Source organism: Pseudophryne corroboree, chromosome 3 (genome assembly GCF_028390025.1).
Source record: "Pseudophryne corroboree isolate aPseCor3 chromosome 3, aPseCor3.hap2, whole genome shotgun sequence".
Lineage (NCBI taxonomy): Eukaryota > Metazoa > Chordata > Amphibia > Anura > Myobatrachidae > Pseudophryne > Pseudophryne corroboree.
The window spans coordinates 539,529,892-539,555,240 of record NC_086446.1 but is presented as its reverse complement, the minus strand read 5'-3'; the positions used below and the strand labels follow the sequence as shown (position 1 = coordinate 539,555,240).

Sequence of the window (25,349 nt, the reverse complement as noted above, 5' to 3'; positions counted from 1 at the left end):
GAATTTTCACCCAAACACACACACAGTATGTGCGGGTAATTGAATATCCCCCCCAAGTCTGTTTTTTTTTTTTAATCAGTTTTGTTCTATCCCTGTTCCAATTGTAAAGCGCAACGGGATATGCTGCACTATACAAGAAACTGTAAAATTCCCCACCACCAATATTTATTATGTCTTCCATATCCAAAAATGCTTGTAACTATTCTAGATGCCAGATATTTGTGTTCCATTATGAGATATCTTGGGGATAGGACTCAAGTCTAAAACACAATGCATTTATGTTCCATATACACAGGCTGAAGGTATTACACAATGGATGATACGCTTTGTTGCATGAGACATAATCCCTTCTACACAGCCTTAAAAAAAAAAGTGAGTTTTGCACGTGAACACGCATTAACCCCAAATATAAAGCCAGGTCCAGTTACTCGGGAGCTTGCTTTGTTGAACCCGGGCTAAGGGGCAGTGTAAACAGGAAACCCTGGTCATCTGACCCGGAACCCATTTACAGTGATGATTTGGCCAAAATTAAAAAAGATCTGAACAGTGTCTGTATAGCTGTCACCAGGGAGGGAGATCCCCCTCTGCAGTGCCAGCTGTGGACAGAGACCATCCCAGCACCACCCTCCACACGCAGGCCGTCGGCCAATGCTCAAGGGAGATCTGGCGATTAGATAGGACATCTCCAAGCGCTGACACTGCACCTGTGTGCAGTATGAACAGTGCTGATGTAGAAATATTGCACATCAACTCAGCACAGCATCCGAGTGTCCTAACACAACAAGAAGAAACACTTGATGCTAGCTGTTGCACAGGACCTCGAGTCACCCACTCCATGTGGCATATTGAGGCTAGGGGTATAAGTCGTTAGGTCGACATGGCGTCTAGGTCATCAGGATCGTTCGGTTGACATGTGCAAGGTCGACAGGTGAAAAGGTCGACATGGTTTTTTTTAAAAACTTTTTTTTAAAAACTTTTTTTTGGTGCAGTTTTCTTCGTAATGTGACGGGGAACCCCAATTAGTGCACCGCGTCCACTCGCATGGCTCGCCATGCTTCGGGCAAGGTGCCTCGCTGCGCTCGGCACAGGATTACCATTCCTATTAATAGTCCACGTGGATCGTAAAGTATGGAAAAAAGTCAATTTTTTTTTTTTAAATTGTGAAAAACCCGTCGACCTAGACACCCTGTCGACCTTTAGTGGCCGACCCAATGCATGTCGACCTAGTGACCGCAACCCGAGGCTAGATGCACGAGGAAACACTAACAGTGATGTAAGAAGTATGAGAGTGAAACACAAGGGCCAATAAGAGTAACAAAAAAGAAAGCCAGAAGAGTAATGCAGTTAGGCATAGTAAATTCTCCCCCTACCATACCCATCAACTTGCTGACCAAAAAGTCAATTTGCAGGAGTTTCAATTAAACATCTGACTCAGTGGAGGACAGCTTCAGGACCAGAATGTTAAGACTGCAGATTAAGAACTACAGATAAATAGAAACACATCCCATAAACTACTAACATCTGCCTCCTGTAAACAGCGCCAGAGCAGTCACAGTAGTGTTAATGCCTTGTTAGCAGAACCACCATTAGAGATACACGGGTCAGGAGCACTGCTTCCTCCCTACACACATTAGATCTGGGCCTGCATGAAGCGGATAGATGCTGTTACTTACATTTTGCATCCTTTCTCCTGGCTGTCAGCAAGAAGTCCTTGATCTCTTCAATTTTGCGAGGCTACAAGAGAGGTAGGAGACAGCATTAAGCCATGGAGACGGGGAGGGCGGCTGCCAGGGGTAGACAACGGGCAATTAAATCCTACACCTTGTGGGAGGGGGTGGGGAGAACTACAAGGTCCAGCACAACCTTTACCAGACAAGAGGGTACAGAGAAACAGAGCGTCGGGAAAACTCACCATGCTGCAGCGCTGTTTTCCAGTGACCTGTAGGGCGAACACAGTAGTCAGAGCTATAAGTATCAGCTATCCTTCACACCCAAATAACACCACGACTGGCACCACCGGCCGCAGAGATCGCCCCGCACACAGCAACCCACCCACCGTCCGCGACCCAGCCCGAGGATGGAGGCGGATTCTCCGCACCGAACACTCACCGTGCAGTCTCTGGGAAGCAGAACAGAAAGGAGCGTCACTTCCGGCTTCCGGGACTTAAAGGCAGGACGGCAGCCGCAGCAGGTCAAAAAGCAAGAATAAACACACACGCGCTTTTACCCGGAAGTGTTTCCGTTCCTTGTGTTCTTTAGCCTCGTATTCGTATGGTTGATGCTAGATTCAAGTGGGCTAAGGGACCTTTTCCGTCAGGGGGAGGAGCCACGACACTAGGGGGAGGAGCTATGTCAGCGGGATAGTTCCTCTACTATCCACGCCACCAACTATTACCTTTAGTAATCTGGTGGCGAGCGGAGCAGGGTGAGCCACCGAGCCCGAAGCGTGGCGAGCGTACATTTCGTGTACCCTGTTCGCCTGTAGCTCCTCCCCCTGGTAACGTGTCTCCTCCCCTAGGTACTTCTCCCACTCCGATATAGAATCAACCATAACCAAATACCTCTACAGCAGGCATGTCAAACTTAAAATACCAACTAGGCCGAATTATCAAGCTCCAAGTCTTGTGTGGGCTGCAAGAACAAGAACGATAGATAGATGTCGAGTATCCCTTGAGCAAAATGATTGGTATCAGAAGCATTTTGGATAATGGATTATTCCATATTTCAGAATATTCTTTTGCCCCCACTATGCCAGTTACACAAAGGAGATACTAATGCCCCCAGTATAGTGCCTGATACACATAATGCCCCCATTGCACCCAATCCCCTGCGCAGCATGCCCCAGAGACTTACTTTAGCAGGATGCTCCTTCGTGGGCATGCTGCTTCAGGAGTCAGGGCTGCGGCATTAAGGGCTGGCTGTGAGGGCTCCGTGGCTGCTGGCCATGACTCGTGGGTGTCGGTGGGCGGTGCAGACAGTGGGGCAACGTCACCGTAGGTGGATGGAGGCGGAACGCCGGGGACGCAGTTCCGCTCCAAGTTAACCCCTGCCAACATGGCTGCAAAAGGACCCCTGCCCGCGGGACGTAAAATTATGTGATAGCATTTGGCACCATTGCTCTACAGTTATGTTCTAACTAATTTCCTGTGTTAGTTACACCATCACTAGCACTCCATACTCCCTTCGACAGCACCAAGGGGGTAATTCCAAGTTGATCGCAGCAGGAAATTTTTTAGCAGTTGGGCAAAACCATCTGCACTGCAGGGGAGGCAGATATAACATGTGCAGAGAGAGTTAGATTTGGGTGGGTTATTTTGTTTCCGTGCAGGTTAAATACTGGCTGCTTTATTTTTACACTGCAATTTAGATTGCAGATTGAACACATCACATCCAAATCTAACTCTCTCTGCACATGTTATATCTGCCCCCCCTGCAGTGCACATGGTTTTGCCCAACTGCTAAAAAATTTCCTGCTGCGATCAACTTGGAATTACCCCCCAAATCCCTTGATTTTCTTCCACCCTAATACATATGTATTTATTTCAGTGCCATCTGCCGATGCAGCTATGTATATGTACTTGTCCTATATTGTCTTTAACTGTAAAGGCTGGTACACAGTAGAAGATTTTGAACCCTTAAAGATAAAGATTTCACTTTAAATTTCTCCAGCTGCAGAATGAACGATATAGAACACAGGTTCTCAAACTCGGTCCTCAGGACCCCACACAGTGCATGTTTTGCAGGTCTCCTCACAGAATCGCAAGTGAAATAATTTGCTCCACCTGTGGACCTTTTAAAATGTGTCAGTGAATAATTAATACACCTGTGCACTTCCTGGGTTACCTGCAAAACATGCACCGTGTGGGGTCCTGAGGACCGAGTTTGAGAACCACTGATATAGAACATACACACTGAACGATATAGTGCATAGCTCACAACATGACCCTCTCCAGGAGGGACACAGTGCTCTGCTTCTGGACTTTTTTCTTAATTTTTGATTGCCAGCACCTGCTTTGAACAGGTTAATGGATAAGAAAGGTGTTTCAGTGGGTGTGGTATGGTATGCCGAAGGCTGGGCTCCCGGCGACCAGCATACCAGCGCCGGAAGCCCGACCGCCGGCATACCGACAGCGTGGCGAGCGCAAATGAGCCCCTTGGGGGCTCGGTGGCGCGCTACACACGCCACGCTATTTATTCTTCCTCTAGGAGGGTCATGGACCCCCACGAGGGAGAAAAAATGTTGGTATGCCGGCTGTCGGGATTCCGGCGCCGGTATACTGTGCGCCGGGATCCCGACAGTCGGCAACCTGAAGACCACCCGTTTCAGCACAGGTGATGGCAAGCATACATTAAGAGGGAAGTCCAGGAGCAGAGCATTGTGTCCCTCCTGGAGAGGGTCATGTTGGGAGGTATGATAGTGAACAATATCGTTCAGTGACGTCTCCCCTCCCATACTTGAGCATGGAGTCATGAAATATATAGCGTAAATTGGACTGCATGTTCAGTTGATAAAGATAAAGGATAACGACCCGCAGCTATAGGCATGTACCCAGCTAAAGTATAGAGCCCTTAAGCATTTGTATCATCTATAGAGCAAACAAATCAAATAAATCTGCATTAAGACAAAAGCCTGCTTCTTGTTTCACAGATAACTTTTAAATGCTCTAATGCATTGATAGTCCAAAATATAATGTAAACAGCATTCAGCATACCTCCCAACATGGCCCTCTCCAGGAGGGACAAAATGCTCTGCTCCTGGACTTCCCTCTTAATCTATGATTGCCATCACCTGTGCTGAAACACCTTTCTTATCCATTAACCTGTTCAACACAGGTGCCAGCAATTATAAATTAAGAGGAAAGTCCAGAAGCAGAGCATTGTGTCCCTCCTGGAGGGGGTCATGTTGGGAGGTATGATTCAGAGGTGTTATATACTTGGTAAAACAGAATGTAGTGCTAAGAAACGCTCACTAACTACATAGTACCCTGAGCTACATGGAGTTAGTTAGTAATAAAGTAATGAACAGAATTGCAGTAAAAATTAACTACAGTATTTGTTAATAGCATGGATACAGTACAAGCTTTATATATATGCTTTAGCTAAGATATTTTTTTACAGCCCAAATTTACATAAAAAAAATCTAGCTGGTGATTCACAGTAAGGGTGGAATTCAACCAGGGCTATTCAGTTATTCCTGATAAACCAGTAAAAGAAGCGTTTTTATCAGGGATTAATAATCCCTGGAGAAAATAATCCCCTGAAAACAGCCCAGTTATCGGCCGAAAACGGGGTTCGTGGCTCCCGAAAACACACAGGTTTCACTTAGGGATGAGCGTGTTCGGTTCCTCGGAATCCGAACCCGCCCGAACTTCATGTTTTTTTACACGGGTCCGAGCGACTCGGATCTTCCCGCCTTGCTCGGTTAACCCGAGCGCGCCCGAACGTCATCATCCCGCTGTCGGATTCTCGCGAGGCTCGGATTCTATCGCGAGACTCGGATTCTATATAAGGAGCCGCGCGTCGCCGCCATTTTCACACGTGCATTGAGATTCATAGGGAGAGGACGTGGCTGGCGTCCTCTCCGTTTATAGAGAAGAGAGTGAGACAGTAGAGAGAGACACAGTAGTAATTTTGGGGAGCATTAGGAGGAGTACTAGTTACTTGCTGAAGTAATAGATAGTGTGACTGTATATTATCTGACTTGTGGGGGAGACACTGACAGTGGGGAGCAGTTAGAGTCTGAGAGCAGGACTCAGGAGTACATATAACGTACAGTGCACACTTTTGCTGCCAGAGTGCCACACTGCCATTGTGACCACACTGACCACCAGTATAATATATATTGTGATTGTCTGCTTAGGAGTACTACTTGCAAGTTGCTGATAGTGTGACCAGTGACCTGACCACCAGTCACCACCAGTTTAATATATATATATATATATATATATATATATAATTGTATATAATATATATATAATATTGTATACCACCTACCCGTGGTTTTTTTCTTTTCTTTCTTCTTTATACATACTACTATAGTAGCTTACTGTAGCAGTCTGCGGTGCTGCTGAGCTGACAGTGTCCAGCAGGTCCGTCATCAGTCATTACATAATAAATATATATACCTGTCCGGCTGCAGTACTAGTGATATTATATATATTGATTTCATCTCATTATCATCCAGTCTATATTAGCAGCAGACACAGTATGGTAGTCCACGGCTGTAGCTACCTCTGTGTCGGCAGTCGCTCGTCCATCCATAATTGTATACCACCTACCCGTTTTTTTTTTTTTTCTTTCTTCTTTATACATACTACTATAGTAGCTTACTGTAGCAGTCTGCGGTGCTGCTGAGCTGACAGTGTCCAGCAGGTCCGTCATCAGTCATTACATAATAAATATATATACCTGTCCGGCTGCAGTACTAGTGATATTATATATATATATATATATTGATTTCATCTCATTATCATCCAGTCTATATTAGCAGCAGACACAGTACGGTAGTCCACGGCTGTAGCTACCTCTGTGTCGGCAGTCGCTCGTCCATCCATAATTGTATACCACCTACCCGTGGTTTTTTTCTTTTCTTTCTTCTTTATACATACTACTATAGTAGCTTACTGTAGCAGTCTGCGGTGCTGCTGAGCTGACAGTGTCCAGCAGGTCCGTCATCAGTCATTACATAATAAATATATATACCTGTCCGGCTGCAGTACTAGTGATATTATTTATATATATTGATTTCATCTCATTATCATCCAGTCTATATTAGCAGCAGACACAGTACGGTAGTCCACGGCTGTAGCTACCTCTGTGTCGGCAGTCGCTCGTCCATCCATAATTGTATACCACCTACCCGTGTTTTTTTTTTTCTTTCTTCTTTATACATACTACTATAGTAGCTTACTGTAGCAGTCTGCGGTGCTGCTGAGCTGACTGTGTCCAGCAGGTCCGTCATCAGTCATTACATAATAAATATATCTACCTGTCCGGCTGCAGTACTAGTGTGATATAATATATATTGATTTCATCTCATTATCATCCAGTCTATATTAGCAGCAGACACAGTACGGTAGTCCACGGCTGTAGCTACCTCTGTGTCGGCAGTCGCTCGTCCATCCATAATTGTATACCACCTACCCGTGTTTTTTTTTTCTTTCTTCTTTATACATACTACTATAGTAGCTTACTGTAGCAGTCTGCGGTGCTGCTGAGCTGACAGTGTCCAGCAGGTCCGTCATCAGTCATTACATAATAAATATATCTACCTGTCCGGCTGCAGTACTAGTGTGATATAATATATATTGATTTCATCTCATTATCATCCAGTCTATATTAGCAGCAGACACAGTACGGTAGTCCACGGCTGTAGCTACCTCTGTGTCGGCAGTCGCTCGTCCATCCATAAGTATACTAGTATCCATCCATCTCCATTGTTTACCTGAGGTGCCTTTTAGTTGTGCCTATTAAAATATGGAGAACAAAAATGTTGAGGTTCCAAAATTAGGGAAAGATCAAGATCCACTTCCACCTCGTGCTGAAGCTGCTGCCACTAGTCATGGCCGAGACGATGAAATGCCAGCAACGTCGTCTGCCAAGGCCGATGCCCAATGTCATAGTACAGAGCATGTAAAATCCAAAACACCAAATATCAGTAAAAAAAGGACTCCAAAATCTAAAATAAAATTGTCGGAGGAGAAGCGTAAACTTGCCAATATGCCATTTACCACACGGAGTGGCAAGGAATGGCTGAGGCCCTGGCCTATGTTCATGGCTAGTGGTTCAGCTTCACATGAGGATGGAAGCACTCAGCCTCTCGCTAGAAAAATGAAAAGACTCAAGCTGGCAAAAGCACCGCAAAGAACTGTGCGTTCTTCGAAATCCCAAATCCACAAGGAGAGTCCAATTGTGTCGGTTGCGATGCCTGACCTTCCCAACACTGGACGTGAAGAGCATGCGCCTTCCACCATTTGCACGCCCCCTGCAAGTGCTGGAAGGAGCACCCGCAGTCCAGTTCCTGATAGTCAGATTGAAGATGTCAGTGTTGAAGTACACCAGGATGAGGAGGATATGGGTGTTGCTGGCGCTGGGGAGGAAATTGACAAGGAGGATTCTGATGGTGAGGTGGTTTGTTTAAGTCAGGCACCCGGGGAGACACCTGTTGTCCGTGGGAGGAATATGGCCGTTGACATGCCTGGTGAAAATACCAAAAAAATCAGCTCTTCGGTGTGGAAGTATTTCAACAGAAATGCGGACAACATTTGTCAAGCCGTGTGTTGCCTTTGTCAAGCTGTAATAAGTAGGGGTAAGGACGTTAACCACCTCGGAACATCCTCCCTTATACGTCACCTGCAGCGCATTCATAATAAGTCAGTGACAAGTTCAAAAACTTTGGGCGACAGCGGAAGCAGTCCACTGACCAGTAAATCCCTTCCTCTTGTAACCAAGCTCACGCAAACCACCCCAACAACTCCCTCAGTGTCAATTTCCTCCTTCCCCAGGAATGCCAATAGTCCTGCAGGCCATGTCACTGGCAATTCTGACGATTCCTCTCCTGCCTGGGATTCCTCCAATGCATCCTTGCGTGTAACGCCTACTGCTGCTGGCGCTGCTGTTGTTGCTGCTGGGAGTGGATGGTCATCCCAGAGGGGAAATCGTAAGACCACTTTTACTACTTCCACCAAGCAATTGACTGTCCAACAGTCCTTTGCGAGGAAGATGAAATATCACAGCAGTCATCCTGCTGTAAAGCGGATAACTGAGGCCTTGGCATCCTTGGTGGTGAGAAACGTGGTTCCGGTATCCATCATTACTGCAGAGCCAACTAGAGACTTGTTGGAGGTACTGTGTCCCCGGTACCAAATACCATCTAGGTTCCATTTCTCTAGGCAGGCGATACCGAAAATGTACACAGACCTCAGAAAAAGAGTCACCAGTGTCCTAAAAAATGCAGCTGTACCCAATGTCCACTTAACCACGGACATGTGGACAAGTGGAGCAGGGCAGGGTCAGGACTATATGACTGTGACAGCCCACTGGGTAGATGTATGGACTCCCGCCGCAAGAACAGCAGCGGCGGCACCAGTAGCAGCATCTCGCAAACGCCAACTCTTTCCTAGGCAGGCTACGCTTTGTATCACCGGTTTCCAGAATACGCACACAGCTGAAAACCTCTTACGGCAACTGAGGAAGATCATCGCGGAATGGCTTACCCCAATTGGACTCTCCTGTGGATTTGTGGCATCGGACAACGCCAGCAATATTGTGTGTGCATTAAATCTGGGCAAATTCCAGCACGTCCCATGTTTTGCACATACCGTGAATTTGGTGGTGCAGAATTTTTTAAAAAACGACAGGGGCGTGCAAGAGATGCTGTCGGTGGCCAGAAGAATTGCGGGACACTTTCGGCGTACAGGCACCACGTACAGAAGACTGGAGCAACACCAAAAACGCCTGAACCTGCCCTGCCATCATCTGAAGCAAGAAGTGGTAACGAGGTGGAATTCAACCCTATATATGCTTCAGAGGTTGGAGGAGCAGCAAAAGGCCATTCAAGCCTATACAATTCAGCACGATATAGGAGGTGGAATGCACCTGTCTCAAGCGCAGTGGAGAATGATTTCAACGTTGTGCAAGGTTCTGCTGCCCTTTGAACTTGCCACACGTGAAGTCAGTTCAGACACTGCCAGCCTGAGTCAGGTCATTCCCCTCATCAGGCTTTTGCAGAAGAAGCTGGAGACATTGAAGGAGGAGCTAACACGGAGCGATTCCGCTAGGCATGTGGGACTTGTGGATGGAGCCCTTAATTCGCTTAACAAGGATTCACGGGTGGTCAATCTGTTGAAATCAGAGCACTACATTTTGGCCACCGTGCTCGATCCTAGATTTAAAACCTACCTTGGATCTCTCTTTCCGGCAGACACAAGTCTGCTGGGGTTCAAAGACCTGCTGGTGAGAAAATTGTCAAGTCAAGCGGAACGCGACCTGTCAACATCTCCTCCTTCACATTCTCCCGCAACTGGGGGTGCGAGGAAAAGGCTCAGAATTCCGAGCCCACCCGCTGGCGGTGATGCAGGGCAGTCTGGAGCGACTGCTGATGCTGACATCTGGTCCGGACTGAAGGACCTGTCAACGATTACGGACATGTCGTCTACTGTCACTGCATATGATTCTCTCCCCATTGAAAGAATGGTGGAGGATTATATGAGTGACCGCATCCAAGTAGGCACGTCACACAGTCCGTACTTATACTGGCAGGAAAAAGAGGCAATTTGGAGGCCCTTGCACAAACTGGCTTTATTCTACCTAAGTTGCCCTCCCACAAGTGTGTACTCCGAAAGAGTGTTTAGTGCCGCCGCTCACCTTGTCAGCAATCGGCGTACGAGGTTACTTCCAGAAAATGTGGAGAAGATGATGTTCATTAAAATGAATTATAATCAATTCCTCCGTGGAGACATTGACCAGCAGCAATTGCCTCCACAAAGTACACAGGGAGCTGAGATGGTGGATTCCAGTGGGGACGAATTGATAATCTGTGAGGAGGGGGATGTACACGGTGATATATCGGAGGATGATGATGAGGTGGACATCTTGCCTCTGTAGAGCCAGTTTGTGCAAGGAGAGATTAATTGCTTCTTTTTCGGTGGGGGTCCAAACCAACCCGTCATTTCAGTCACAGTCGTGTGGCAGACCCTGTCACTGAAATGATGGGTTGGTTAAAGTGTGCATGTCCTGTTTATACAACATAAGGGTGGGTGGGACAATTCCATCTTGCACCTCTTTCTTCTTTAATTTTTCTTTGCGTCATGTGCTGTTTGGGGAGTGTTTTTTGGAAGGGCCATCCTGCGTGACACTGCAGTGCCACTCCTAGATGGGCCCGGTGTTTGTGTCGGCCACTAGGGTCGCTTATCTTACTCACACAGCTACCTCATTGCGCCTCTTTTTTTCTTTGCGTCATGTGCTGTTTGGGGAGTGTTTTTTGGAAGGGCCATCCTGCATGACACTGCAGTGCCACTCCTAGATGGGCCCGGTGTTTGTGTCGGCCACTAGGGTCGCTTATCTTACTCACACAGCTACCTCATTGCGCCTCTTTTTTTCTTTGCGTCATGTGCTGTTTGGGGAGTGTTTTTTGGAAGGGCCATCCTGCGTGACACTGCAGTGCCACTCCTAGATGGGCCAGGTGTTTGTGTCGGCCACTAGGGTCGCTGAGCTTAGTCACACAGCTACCTCATTGCGCCTCTTTTTTTTCTTCTTTGCGTCATGTGCTGTTTGGGGAGTGTTTTTTTGAAGGGCCATCCTGCGTGACACTGCAGTGCCACTCCTAGATGGGCCAGGTGTTTGTGTCAGCCACTAGGGTCGCTTATCTTACTCACACAGCTACCTCATTGCGCCTTTTTTTTCTTTGCGTCATGTGCTGTTTGGGGAGTGTTTTTTGGAAGGGCCATCCTGCGTGACACTGCAGTGCCACTCCTAGATGGGCCCGGTGTTTGTGTCGGCCACTAGGGTCGCTTATCTTACTCACACAGCTACCTCGGTGCAAATTTTAGGACTAAAAATAATATTGTGAGGTGTGAGGTATTCAGAATAGACTGAAAATGAGTGGAAATTATGGTTTTTGAGGTTAATAATACTTTGGGATCAAAATGACCCCCAAATTCTATGATTTAAGCTGTTTTTTAGGGTTTTTTGAAAAAAACACCCGAATCCAAAACACACCCGAATCCGACAAAAAAAATTCGGTGAGGTTTTGCCAAAACGCGGTCGAACCCAAAACAATTTCCTGCTGCGATCAACTCAGAATTACCCCCTTCACTCCCAATGTTTATCCTCTTCTAATTGAATTTCCCCCTTAACCTCCATCTTGCTTTTGATTATGCTTTATTTTTAGATTTCATTCTACCTTTGATTAAAGCAGCAGCATGTATATAAGAAGTAGATTCTATTTGTACAATTTGGGGTGGCAGACACCTCCGATTTGTGAACCATTTTGCTTTTCAGGAATTTATTTCAGTGAGTTGAAAGTCGTGGTATGTAATAGAAAATACAAATGGCCTCAGAGTGCTCAGAACCTTCCAGAATGAGACATTCCTGGCTGCAATTTGCAATCATGTTAAAACATACATCTTACCAGATGTAATAGACATTGAGTTTGTAACTCGCCAGAATTGCACCTGAAAGTCTTATGGGCCCTACACACATGCCGATATCACTGCACGATATGAACGATCTCGTTCATTAATGAACGAGATAACGTTCATATCGTGCAGTGTGGAAGCACCAGCGATGAACGATGCGCGGCCCCGCGCTCGTTCATCGCTGGTGCTATGTCGGCTGTGCATGCAGGCCAATATGGACGAGATCGTCCATATTTGCCTGCAAGTCTACGGAGCAGGGTGACGGGGGAGTGAAGAAACTTCACTCACCCCGTCACTGCCCCCCCACCGCCGGGTCGCCCGTATCGGCGGTCGGGCAGCTCGGCTGCACATCGCCGAGTGTGTAGGGCCTATTAGGGAGCAGTTTTTATCAATTAATTATTACAATTTTCAGTGTATGTGTACTGTTGTACTATTTTTTTTTAAAGGTGCACTGCAAGTTCCAGTGGATCCTAAGTGCCAGGGCATGCTGGTAAATGTGGCTCACCAAGTGCCAGCATGACCCATGAAGCCATTCTACTTGGGCATGGCAGCGCTTGCTGGAACCTGTAGTACACCAGTAAAATGTAGATATTTTATTATATGAACCACTTTATTACCCCACACTCATCACCCAGGTGTGTGGAATAGCCTAGTGCTATCAGCACAGGAATGTATTCTCGTACGTCCTAGAGCAGGCATGTCCAAACTGCGGCCCTCCAGCTGTTGTGAAACTACATATCCCAGCATGCCCTGACACAGTTTTGCTGTCAGAGAATGCTAAAGCTGTGTCAGGGCATGCTGGGATGTATAGTTTCTCAACAGCTGGAGGGCAGCAGTTTGGACATGCCTGTCCTAGAGGATGCTGGGGTCCACATTAGTACCATTGGTTATAGACGGGTCCACTAGGAGCCATTGGCACTTTAAGAGTTTGAGAGTGTGGGCTGGCTCTACTCTCTATGCCCCTCCTATCAGACTCAGTTTAGAAAATGTGCCTGCTAAAGCTGTGTCAGGGCATGCTGGGATGTATAGTTTCTCAACAGCTGGAGGGCAGCAGTTTGGACATGCCTGTCCTAGAGGATGCTGGGGTCCACATTAGTACCATGGGTTATAGACGGGTCCACTAGGAGCCATTGGCACTTTAAGAGTTTGAGAGTGTGGGCTGGCTCTACCCTCTATGCCCCTCCTATCAGACTCAGTTTAGAAAATGTGCCAGGTGGAGCCGGTCACAACTAGGGGAGCTCTCCTGAGTTTTCCTAGTAAAATGTTGTTTTAGAGTTTTTTGTTTTACAGGGAGGCTGCTGGCAACAGCCTCCCTGCAGCGAGGGACTGAGGGGGATAGCAGTGTCCGCCCCGCGGGGTCTGAGCCACTGTCTCCGCTGACTGGATACTGAGCTCCAGACGGGTCTGATTGTTCTCCGCCACAGGGGACCGCTCGCCCTAGCAGCATGCCGCCAGCTCCTTGTACAGCTGCAGAATCAGTGGCGAGTGAGTCACCGACCCCCCTAGCAAGCGGGGGGTCGGTGTGAAGATGGCAGCAACAGGGTAGGAGCGCAGTATTAACTGCGCTCCGGGGATTGCTCAGCGGTACATGGTGCAGCACTGTGAGGGGCGCCCTGAGCCAGCGCTACACCCTACACTGGTCCAGATGCCTGTCGGGGTCCCAGGATCTCAGCCAGCACTAAATCCTCAGGACAGTATAAGCAGAAGAAGAGCGGGAAGACAGCGCCATTTGGGGGGAAGAGCTTCTCCTCAGAGCGGACCCAACAGCGTTTCAGAGCCATTTTCCTGTCTTCACAGCGCTGACCAGGAAAGAAGGTCCCTCCACAGCAACTCCAGCTATCTGTAAACGGTACCAGGGGGTTGTAGAAGGGGGGGGGGGGGGGGGGGGGCTGCAATACGACTGTGTATCCTACTAAGGTGCACAGTCAGCGCTGACAAGGGATCTCCCTGTGTGTGGGTTGGCTCCAATCTCTGTGTCTCTCTTGCCATTCTTGGGGGGGAAACTCTGTCTGTCCTCACGTGTGTGTGTGTGTGTGTGTGTGTGTGTGTGTGTGTGTGTGTGTGTGTGTGTATGGAGTGTTTGGTGGTCTCCTTTAGCTATGTCCAGGGACACTGTGTCATATGCTGCGGAGGACATGTCCTCACAGGATGATCCCATTCCATGTAATCAGGATAGCACTGGTTTAGCACAGATTCCAGCAAGGGAGCCTGAATGGGTTTCCTCTATCAAATCTTGGATTACCCAGATTTCTGACAGGGTTGCGAGTAATGAGTCTGGAACCCAGGTATTACAGAACTCCATGGCAGTATGGCCCGATTCTGGTACCGCAGGACGCCCCGCTATGTACCCCCCAAAACGTGCGCTTGTTAACATCACGCAAGATGACATGGATACCGATTCTGATACCACAGAGGGTAATGGGGATGTGTTGCGGGGGTCTGCCTCTCTTGCAAAGGGGGTGCAATTAATGATAGAGGCTATCAGGGATGTGTTAAATATAAATGATACCACACCTGAGCAGGTTGAGGAGCCTTTTTTTCACTGAACATAAGAAAGTCTCGCTAACCTTCCCTGCGTCAAAGGAATTGAATGCTATATTTGAGAAAACATGGGAAAACCCGGAGAAAAAATTCCAGATCCCTAAAAGGGTCCAGGTGGCATTTCCGTTCCCTGAGTAGGATATGAAAAAATGGAAAAACTCGCTTAATGTTGATGCATCTGTGTCCAGACTCTAAAAAAAGTTTTTTTACCTGTTCCAGTCAGTGTCGTAACTAGACATTTTAGCGCTGTGTGCAAGAAGCGGCATCGGTGCCCCCCCTCCTTAACGTAAACCGGCGGCAGTGCGCGCGCCAAAAATATAGGGGCGTGACTTCACGGGAAAGGGGTGTGGCCACAAAATAATACCAATTCATACAATGGTGCACAGTAGTCTCCATTATTAAAATTACATCGCACAGTAGCGCCACTACACCAGGTATTGCCCCTTTTTCACATTACGGCAGACAGATTCCCTTTTTTACACATTATGGCAGATAGCGTCCACCTTTTACACGTTACGGCAGACAGCGTCCCCTTTTACACATTACAGCAGGCAGAGTCCCCCTTTAACACAGTACGGCAGGCAGATTCCCCATTACACCCCCCCCCCCCCTTAGAGTGTAGTGTAGTGTAGTGTACTGTAGTGAAGTGTAGTGTAATATAGTGTAGTGAAGTGTAGTGTAATATAGTATAGTGTAGTGTGGTGTAGTGTAGTGTCTGTGTAGGCACTTACGTGATGTGCACGTTCTTCCAGCGCTGTTGCCGGCTCCTGACTCCTCCTGACAGAGTCCACTTCACAGGCAGAACTCAGCCGCAGCGCTGCCAGGACCTCAGCAGCAGCGGCGGCTTCAGCGGGACATAGGTGCGCGGGCGGCGGCTTCAGTGGGACATGGGCGGGCGGCGGCTTCAGCAGCAGGACACAGTCGGGCAGCCGGCAGCGGCTTGACTGGGAGAGGTGGCGGGTGGGTGGAGGACACACATTGATTGCAGCTTCACGCGCTGCTGACCTATAAGCTCCAGCTTGGCTGGGAGAGGAGGCGGAGATCATAGCGGCTCTGTGTTGGCGGGGGTCGGGCATTACTCGCGGCTTCATGCAGCTGTACTGATAGCTCCGGCTTTGGGGTGAGGGGAGGCGGAGCTGACAGCTACTCATCACCTGAGAGTAGATTGTGAGGCCGGCTGATTGCGCCCCAGGTCATCCTGCGCTGTGTGCAAGGCACACAGCGCACATACCTAGTTACGGCACTGGTTCCAGGATCTACCGCCTTAAAGGAGCCAGCTGATAGAAAAATTTATAATACACTTAAATCAATGTACACTACTTCAGGGACCATATTACGCCCCACTACTGCTAGTGCATGGATTGCAAGGGCTATAGTAAAGTGGTCGGCTACCTTACTAGAGGATTTGGATACAAAGGATAGGGGGGATGTTGAATTGTTTTTGCTTAACATTCACGATTCAGCAGGTTTTATGGTAGAATCCATGAAAGACCTGGGTTCCATGGCTGCGGGGATCTCTTCCATGTCTGTTTCAGCTCGTCGGGGACTGTGGCTGCGCCAGTGGTCTGCCGACGCGGAATCCAGGAAAAGAGTGGAGTCCCTACACAGGTCAGGCTCTCTTTGGGGTAGCTTTGGATGCATGGATATCCATGGCTACAGCGGGTAAGTCTCCATTTCTTCCCTCAGCTGCTCCTGCAAGCCTAGAAAGGCCAAACCGTCCAATACCTTCTTTAGGGGAGGTTGAGTTAAATCCAAGAAACCTGCTGCTGCAGGTTCCCAGGAACAAAAGCCTGCTTCAAGTACGCCAAAGTCCTCCGCATGACGGTGGACCGCGCGGCATGAAGGTGGGGCCGGTGTGGGCGAAACTCAGACAGTTCAGTCACGTCTTGGTATCGTCCGGCCTGGATCCCTGGGTGATAGATATGGTGTCCCAGGGATACAGGCTGGAATTTCAAAATCTCCCTCCTCACCGATTTTTCAAATCAGGCTTGCCAGTTCTACTGGCAGACAGAACTGAACTACAGGAAGCTGTCCAGAAGTTGGTGGAGGCACAGGTCATTGTACCAGTTCCTCCTCATTTACAAACCACAGGTTACGATTCAAACCTTTTCATGGTACCGAACACGGATGGTTCGGTCAGGCACATTCTGAACCTAAAATCACTGAACCCCTTTCTAAAGGAGTTCGAGTTCAAGATGGAGTCTCTCAGGGCGGTGATATCAGGTCTGGAAGAGGGAGAATTCCTGGTATCCCTGGATATCAAGGCTGCGTACCTCCACATTCCGATTTGGCTGCCACATCAGGCTTCACATTATTGGACTGTCATTTCCAGTTCCAGGCCCTGCCATTCAGCCTCTCAACAGCACCGAGGGTGTTCACCAAGGTGATGGCAGAGATGATGGTTCTCCTCCGCAAATAAGGGGTGAACATCATTCCATATCTGGACGATCTGCTGATAAAGGCTTCGTCCAAGGAGAAGCTGTTGCAGTCCATTGTTCTCACAACGCAACTACTCATAGTCCACGGTTGGATTCTGAATCTCCCAAAGTCACATTTGGAACCGACCCAGAGGTTGTCTTTTCTGGGGATGTTCCTCAACACAGAAGTGCAGAGGGTGTTTCTTCCGCAGGAAAAGGCGTTGGTGATACAAACAATGGTCCGCGATGTCCTGAAGTCAGCCCGGGTGTCAGTTCATCACTGCATTCGCCTTTTGGGAAGATGGTGGCCTCTTACGAGGCTCTCCATACGGGAGGTTCCATGCTCGGGCCTTCCAACTGGATCTCCTGGACAAGTGGTCAGGATCTCATCTCCACATGCACCAGAGGATTCGTCTCTCGCCAAAGGCCAGGATTTCACTCCTCTGGTGGCTCCAATTGCCTCACCTTCTGGAGGGCCGCAGGTTCGGGATTTAGGACTGGGTCCTTCTAACCACAGATGCAGTCACTCAGGGGGAAACATTCCAATGAAGGTGGTCAAGTCTGGAAGCCGGGCTGCCCATCAACATCCTGGAACTAAGAGCCGTCTACAACGGTCTTCTTCAGGCAGCCCCTCTTCTAAGAAATCAGGCCATTCAAGTGCAGTTGGGCAATGTAACGACAGTGGCCTACATAAACCGACAGGGTGGAACGAAGAGCAGAGCTACAATGTTGGAGGTGACAAGAATCCTCCTCTTGGCAGAAAGAAACTCGTTGGCGCTCTCAGCAATCTTCATTCCGGGAGTAGACAACTGGGAAGCAGATTTCTCAACAAGAAGCTTCAACGCTATTGTTCCAGGTTGAGGGACCCACAAGCAGTGGCAGTGGACGCCCTGGTGTCTCTGTGGGTGTTCCGGTCGGTGTATGTGTTTCCACCTCTTCCACTCATTCTAAGAGTTCTAAAGCTTGTAAGGAGATCAAGGGTTCAGGCGATCCTCATTGCTCCGGACTGGCCAAGGCGGGCTTGGTACGCGAACCTTCTGAATCTCTTGCAGGAAGAGCCGAGGCCTCTTCCTCTTCGGGAGGATCTGCTGCTGCAGGGACCGTTCGCCTATCAAGACTTACCGCGGCTACGTTTGACGGCACGGAGGTTGAACGCCTGATACTAGCTCGGAAGGGATATTCCGAAGAATGTAATTCCTACCCTGATACCCTGATACAGGATAGGAAAGGGGTAACGTCTAAACATTACCATCGTATTTGGAAGAAATATGTCTCTTGGTGTAAATCCAAGAAGTTTCCTACGGTGGAGTTTTAACTCGGACGGTTTCTCCTCTTCCTGCATGCAGGTGTGGATATGGGCCTGAGGTTGGGATCTGTGAAGGACCAGATTTCGGCCCTCTCCATCTTCTTCCAGAAACAATTGGCTGCCCTCCCTGAGGTTTAGACTTTTTTGAAGGGAGTTCTGCACATCCAACCTCCCTTTCTACTGCCTACACACCTTAGGACCTTAATGTGGTGTTGCAGTTTCTCCAGTCGGATTGGTTTGAACCTCTACAGGAGGTTGAGGTCAAATTTCTTACTTGGAAGGCGGTCACGTTGTTGGCCTTAGCTTCTGCTAGACGTGTGTCGGAATTAGGGACTTTGTCCTGTAAAAGTCCTTACTTGATCTTCTACGAAGATAGAGCTAAACTCCGGACACGTCAGCAGTTTCTTCCGAAGTTTGTGTTGGCATTTCATATCAACCAACCTATTGTGGTGCCAGTAGCTACTGACTCCTCAATTACATCAAAGTCCTTGGATGTTGTAAGGGCTCTGAAGATATATGTGAAGAGAACTTCTCGTCACAGAAAGTCGGACTTTCCGTTTGTCCTATATGATCCCAAGAAAATTGGGTGTCCTGCTTCTAAGCAGACTATTTCGGTTCACTATCCAGCACGCTTATTCTACGGCAGGACTGCCGTGTCCAAAATCTGTTCAGGCCCACTCTACTCATAAGGTGGAGTCTTCCTGGGCGGCTGCCCAGGGTGTCTCAGCATTGCAACTTTGCCGAGCTGCAACTTGGTCTGGGTCGAACACGTTTGCAAAGTTTTACAAGTTCGATACTTTGGCCTCTGATGATCTGAAGTTCAGTCAATCAGTTCTGCAGGAGCCTCCGCGCTCTCCCTCCTGTTCTGGGAGGTTTGGTACATCCCCATGGTACTAATGTGGACCCCAGCATCCTCTAGGACGTAAGAGAAAATAGGATTTTGGTTACCTACCGGTAAATCCTTTTCTCGTAGTCTGTAGAGGATGCTGGGCGCCCGCCCAGCGATTCGTTTTCCTGCAACCGTTATCTGGTTCAGTACGACTTTGGTTAGTTATTGATAATGTCAATTATTATCTTTAAACATAAAGCTATACACTATTACCGTGGAGCCGCTATGGCCGCTAGACCACGTGCACGTGCTACGCACTTTGTACGCTATTTGCGTACAGAGTCCCGCACGTGGTACGCACTTGGCGTACACACGCTGCGCTGGGTGTACGGAATACACACAGCGGGCGCACACACAGTAGATAACCTTTAAACCTTGTTAATAAAACACAGTAAGAATATACTTATACTCTAAACCTTAGTAGTCAAATACTGTAATGATGTAACGCTTAATAACCTTAACAATGTGTATGCTGTTTGAGCGATTGAGACGCTAAGAGAGCCCTTTGCAGGAAAGTGAAAACACAACACCGGGTTTGGTTAAAACCACAGCAGCTCTAACACTGCCGTGGATTATTCAGAGAAAAAGGGAAAAACAATACAAGTTATACACTACAAGCTAACACAGAAATCTAACAGAACAACAGAGAATAAAACGAACAATGGCGAACAATGGCTACAGAGAATATACATACGTGGGGAATCTTTCGCATGCGCGACCTGGAATCCAGTCCTCAGCTATCAGGTAGAAAGCCTTCAGAGACATGAGGCTGGCCAGGCAACAGTGGTCTTTATATACACAACATACATTCACAATACAATGGTACCTGTATCTCATTGTTCATTGGACACAGGGATGTGTCTCTACATTACAGCAAAGGTCATAGGTGGATTTGAACAGGCGGGCTGTGTCTTTCCCCAACTGCTCTGGTGGGAGGTATCCTCAGGATTCCCGCCGCATGTGTAATTTACATCAAATACAGTTAATGTTCATAATCTACTTCTGTACATAACTATACGCAGGAGCGAGCGATCCTTTCCTAACTAACACCGGAATGTTACTCTTAAAATACCCTACAGCTGGATACTAGACACCACCTTTCAACCTTTATCTGACCCTTCCTATCATGCAAAGAGGAATCTCTCTGTCCAGGAACAGTTTAAACTAATCATACTCACTGACATGGTCTAGGGGAATATTAACTACAAAATGCACTATTTGGGTTAAATTTGCTACGATCGAGTCGCACGCTACACGCTCACAAACTCCGCCATAAATACACATCTCATGCGCACGATCGCCGGAGCGATCCTACGCAACTTGCGGGTATGTGCACGCACGGGGGAACAAGTGTACGAGCAGCGTGCATGTGCATGAGGGGTTAGTACAAGGGGCATGCATCATGATATTTTTCGACTTTGACAGTCCACCCTTTGGCAGTCAACAATAACTGCCACTATCTAAACAATTAAGCAGAAAAATATTCAATACAATGAAATACCTATAAATGATTGGGTGGAGGGAGGAGAGGAGAAGGTGGGAAATGTATGACCTAATGGGATAGTAAAAGCATGTATGTATGAAATTCATGTCTGAGGGGTCATGTATCATCGTGCCGTACATGTTCTAGACAAGCTTCGAGGTATTGCGAAGTATACATTAAATCCTTCTTATCCCGTATTAAGGGTCTGTAAGTGGGCTAACAAACTCTACCGAGCTCTTTTCGGCTTTTAGTTCCAACAAATGGGGTGCACATTAGTTGATGATACATGGAGGGGGAAAATATGTGAGTGCTAATATATGTACCTATATCACCTGTCGACTATGTGTGTCACTACCTGAAGATCGTAGAGATGAAGATAAGAAACATGTGTTATAAATACATTCATATGATAATGTGTGTAATTGTCCTTGGATGTCTTGTTGAAGTCTTGTCCGGATAGGTGTATCTTTGCTGTAAGTGGTAAGCAAAGTTTTTCAAGTGTCCATAGAAAGTTAAAGTCTCTAAAGTGTCTCGCAAAGTCTGTGAAAAAGTTCATCAAAGGTCTGTGGAAATGTTCATCAACGGTCTGTAGAAATGTGCATCAAAATCTTCTTCCGAGTGGATGTCTTTTTACCTTGGAGAAAAACAAAGGAGAAACGGGTGAAAGAAACGGACCGTGGAATCACGTCTTATCACAACATTGTCTCGATTGATGGGCCATAAATTAAACCAGTTGTTGTAACAATGCCCTCGCTCCTTAAACTCATCAATTTGGTACTGCGCTTGCAATGCATTAAAATCCGAACACATCTGAATATCAATCCAATCATTATGACAACTCCTAGGATACAAAGGAGAAATTTCCCTACATTCACGATAACATTTTGAGCCCATTCTCCTAAACCTGAGAACCAATTGCGTGGGTTCAACCATGAAACCCAGCCGGTCAGTTCATTACTCACAGCAGTAAGGGTAAGGTTGTGTCTCCTTCGGAACTTCCACTTCAATTGCAAGATATCGTCCATCTTTTGATCTATGACCTCGGTTGGGTCATCGGTGCTGTTTGTGATATATGTACAGCACTTCACGCCATACTGAGTTGCTAGGGTGACACAATACCCGCCTGTCACCGCTGTGAGGTAATTGAGAACCATCCTGTGCTGGATCAGTTCCGTTTTGTAAGCTTGCAATTCCCTCCCAGTATACCTGAAGGTGTCATCATACATCTCGGTGATATTGTCTATCAGGTTCGCTAGCGCAGTAATATACCTAAAATGTATAATTCCTCTGGCGGTACGGGTAATATCTAGCGCGAGTAGGAATTGAATCCCGGTGGATTCGTGGATCAAATCAGAGGCTGCGTGCTCTGTCCTATCTATAAGGTGTCTCTTAACCATGTGTTCGTAGTGAGTGTGAGTGTAAGGAGGTTGAGCATTGCGGTGAACGTCTTTCATCTTATCATGGGTAATGGTCATTACTTCTGGCAACACTCTTCAAATGTAACACAATCCCTCTGAGTTCGGGGCAAGCCACTTATACGCCTTCCTCCCACATATGAAATATGCATCATCGGGGAGGACATATGGGACAGAATATGACATCACCATATTGCAAACCTTCTAGGTGAAAAATCCTATCCCTAACTCTCTCATCTGTTCAGTACACGTATCAGGCTGTATGATATGCGCACAGTATCCTGGAGATACTTCTCCAACCCGCATGGTCCTACTTCCTAGAGTATACCTATACCGAAAATATCTCCCACCGTCGGCTATTTGGGGTATAAGTTCAGGGTCTACGGGCATTCTATCGGCTCTGTGTGAAAATGCCATGGTTTGGTTGTTCCATGTCACTTCCCAATTTCCCGGCTTTCGGGGATTGGAAATGTTAAAACATACTAAGGACCTATCCACATGATATTGGTGGAGCTTCAAACTAGGAGGCCTAGAAATATGAAATTTCTTGTCCACCGGTCTCCCACCCCTTAATTCAAGTACCTCACCTATTGTTAAAGAGTATGGCACTGGTCCTGACTTGCTCTGATCTTGAGGTACTTGTGAGCACACCCAGCATTCCGTTTGGTTTAAAACCTTACCCACTAATGAGTGATAGTCACTCAATGGATGACGGTCCATGTTGATATTAAGGCTGGATTGACATCTCTGGATGCACCCGTCCTCAACTATGTTTTCACAATTCCTACAGATACAATTTTCCTCAGCTAACAATCCTTCACAATGTCTCCTAGTGTCATGACTACCAGATCGTTGTCACGATCCGGGTATCTGGACGCCATTTCTTACCTATCAGATGCCTCCTAAGGCTGGCTCAGCGCTCCAGGACCGGATCCCATCTGTTATCCTGATGTGCACATTCCCGCATCCTCTCCTGTCTCTCTGGACGCAGTCACAGTAACGCCTTATACATCTGGCATGGCGTCTCCCGCGGCCTCCGCCGCCGTCCCTGAGCTTCTGCATTCAGAGTGGCAATTACGTCAGCCGCGGCCTCCGCTGTGTCCGCGTGGTCGGATGTGCATCTGTCAGCCTGGCGTCTCCTGTCTCCGGTGGCCGGCGCCGCCATTACTGTTTTCCAGACCACATGGATTACAATCCAAACTTCCCTCCAAGTGTCTGCATGGGCGCAGCCATCTTGGATTCTGTCAGCTGATCATTCCTACCAATCCGTTGTCAGTATTATTAATTTGCATAATTGCCTAGCCAATGCCTTCCTTGCTGCAGGTATAAATAGGTTGTGCCTGAGCAAGGAAGGCGTCAGTGCTTTGGTTGTCAAACCTAGTTCCAGTTTGTCTCTCTTCTGTGAATGTCTTCCAGGTTCCAGCTCCTGTCTCCAGACTTCTGCTATAGAGACCCGCACCAGCATTCCATCTGCGGTGTAGCCTGACTCTCCGATCCATTCTGGACTCACCTGTTTCCAGCTACAACATCACCTGCTTCCAGCTTAGCTTCCAGCAGTGTACAGCTTCTCTTAAAGGGCCGGTGTCCTTTCTGCAGTTTACCACTCTCCACCGGTATTATTATTTCTCCGCTCTCAAATTCTACATTTCATCTACATTGCATCGCTCTCAAGCTTTATTTATTATTTAACTGGTTCCAGCCAGTATCCACTCCGTGCCAACACCTGTCTGGTTCTAACCAGTACCCACAGCAGCATTTTATCTACAACAGTCCAGCTTTCCCTGGAACACCAGCTGGTACGACCCTGGGCTTTCCTCATTGCTACAGTTGAGCCTGGTAAGGACTTTCCAACTTGCAGATAATAAGAACTGTCTCATACCACCAGAGCTCTGTGGCCCCTGCCACCCTGTAGTACCCAGGAACTGTATTATTATTTCTCTGCTGATTTTTATGTTACTTTTTACTGCTTCTGTGATGCATGGAGTTTGTCATAAATAAATATCATTGACTTTTACTCAAGTTGTCGTGGTCATGCCTTCGGGCGGTTTCTCTTCATGTTACTTACATGTCCAGGGGTCTGATACAACCTCCCAGGTTCCGGTACATCTCAGCCCCTACAACTGAGGCTGCCTTCCGTCAGCTCAGGCCCTCAGTTGTGACAGTAAGCACTGACCTAATGAATCCAGCCGGAGACCAGGATCAAGCGGCCAGGCCGATGCAAGAACTGGCAGCCCGACTAGAACATCAGGAGGCTGCACAGGGCCACATCATCCGCTGTCTCCAGGATCTCTCTACTCGGCTGGATGGGATTCAGACAACTCTCCGTGGATCAGGCGCTTCTGGTGCGTCACCCACAGTGACTCCAGTTATAACCCCACCCACCTTACCCATTCCTGCTCCACGTCTTCATCTTCCAACGCCAGCAAAATTTGACGGATCTCCAAGATTCTGCAGGGGATTTCTCAACCAGTGTGAGATTCAGTTTGAGCTACAACCTGGCAATTTTCCCAGTGACCGTACAAAAATTGCCTACATCATCTCACTTCTCAGTGGCTCAGCCCTTGACTGGGCATCACCGTTATGGGAGAGGTCCGACACCCTGCTATCTTCTTACACTGCATTCGTGTCAACATTCAGGCGCATCTTCGACGAGCCAGGCCGGGTAACTTCAGCTTCGTCTGAGATTCTCCGTTTACGCCAGGGATCACATACTGTAGGACAATATCTTATACAGTTCCAGATCCTGGCATCTGAACTGGCATGGAACGACGAGGCCCTGTATGCTGCATTCTGGCATGGTTTATCCGAGCGTATTAAAGATGAGTTAGCTACCAGAGACTTACCCTCCAAGTTAGATGAGCTAATCTCACTTTGTACAAAAGTTGACTTACGTTTCAGAGAGAGAGCAACTGAGCGTGGAAGATCATCTGCTCCAAAATCTTCTGCTCCTCCTCCTCACCAACTGTCACCAACTAAAGATGAACCCATGCAAATTGGCCGTTCCCGTTTAACTCCTGCTGAGCGCCGAAGACGTCTCTCCGAGTCTCTCTGTCTTTATTGTGCAGCTCCGTCTCACACCATTAATGCCTGTCCCAAACGTCCGGGACTCCAAGTCCTAGCTCGTCAAGGAGAGGGCCGGCTAGGAGTAATGATCTCCTCTC

The 25,349-nt window shown here is 47.8% G+C and overlaps 1 protein-coding gene across 3 annotated transcripts in view; it reads right to left on the bottom strand.

Moving 5' to 3' along the window:
• The window catches only part of RPL38 (ribosomal protein L38), a 485,012-nt gene that overhangs the window by 3,648 nt on the left and 456,015 nt on the right, over positions 1-25,349 (bottom strand). For 2 of the 3 annotated variants that reach the window (XM_063961175.1, XM_063961176.1), the window contains exons 2-3: positions 1,913-1,940; positions 1,674-1,734 (exon numbers count right to left, since the gene is read on the bottom strand). In XM_063961175.1, the coding sequence (XP_063817245.1) occupies positions 1,674-1,734; positions 1,913-1,915 (64 nt within the window). In that variant the 5' untranslated portion in view covers positions 1,916-1,940. Of the gene's footprint in view, positions 1-1,673; positions 1,735-1,912; positions 1,941-2,109; positions 2,189-25,349 lie in introns of those variants that run through there. The other variant, XM_063961174.1, reaches the window with a different exon arrangement.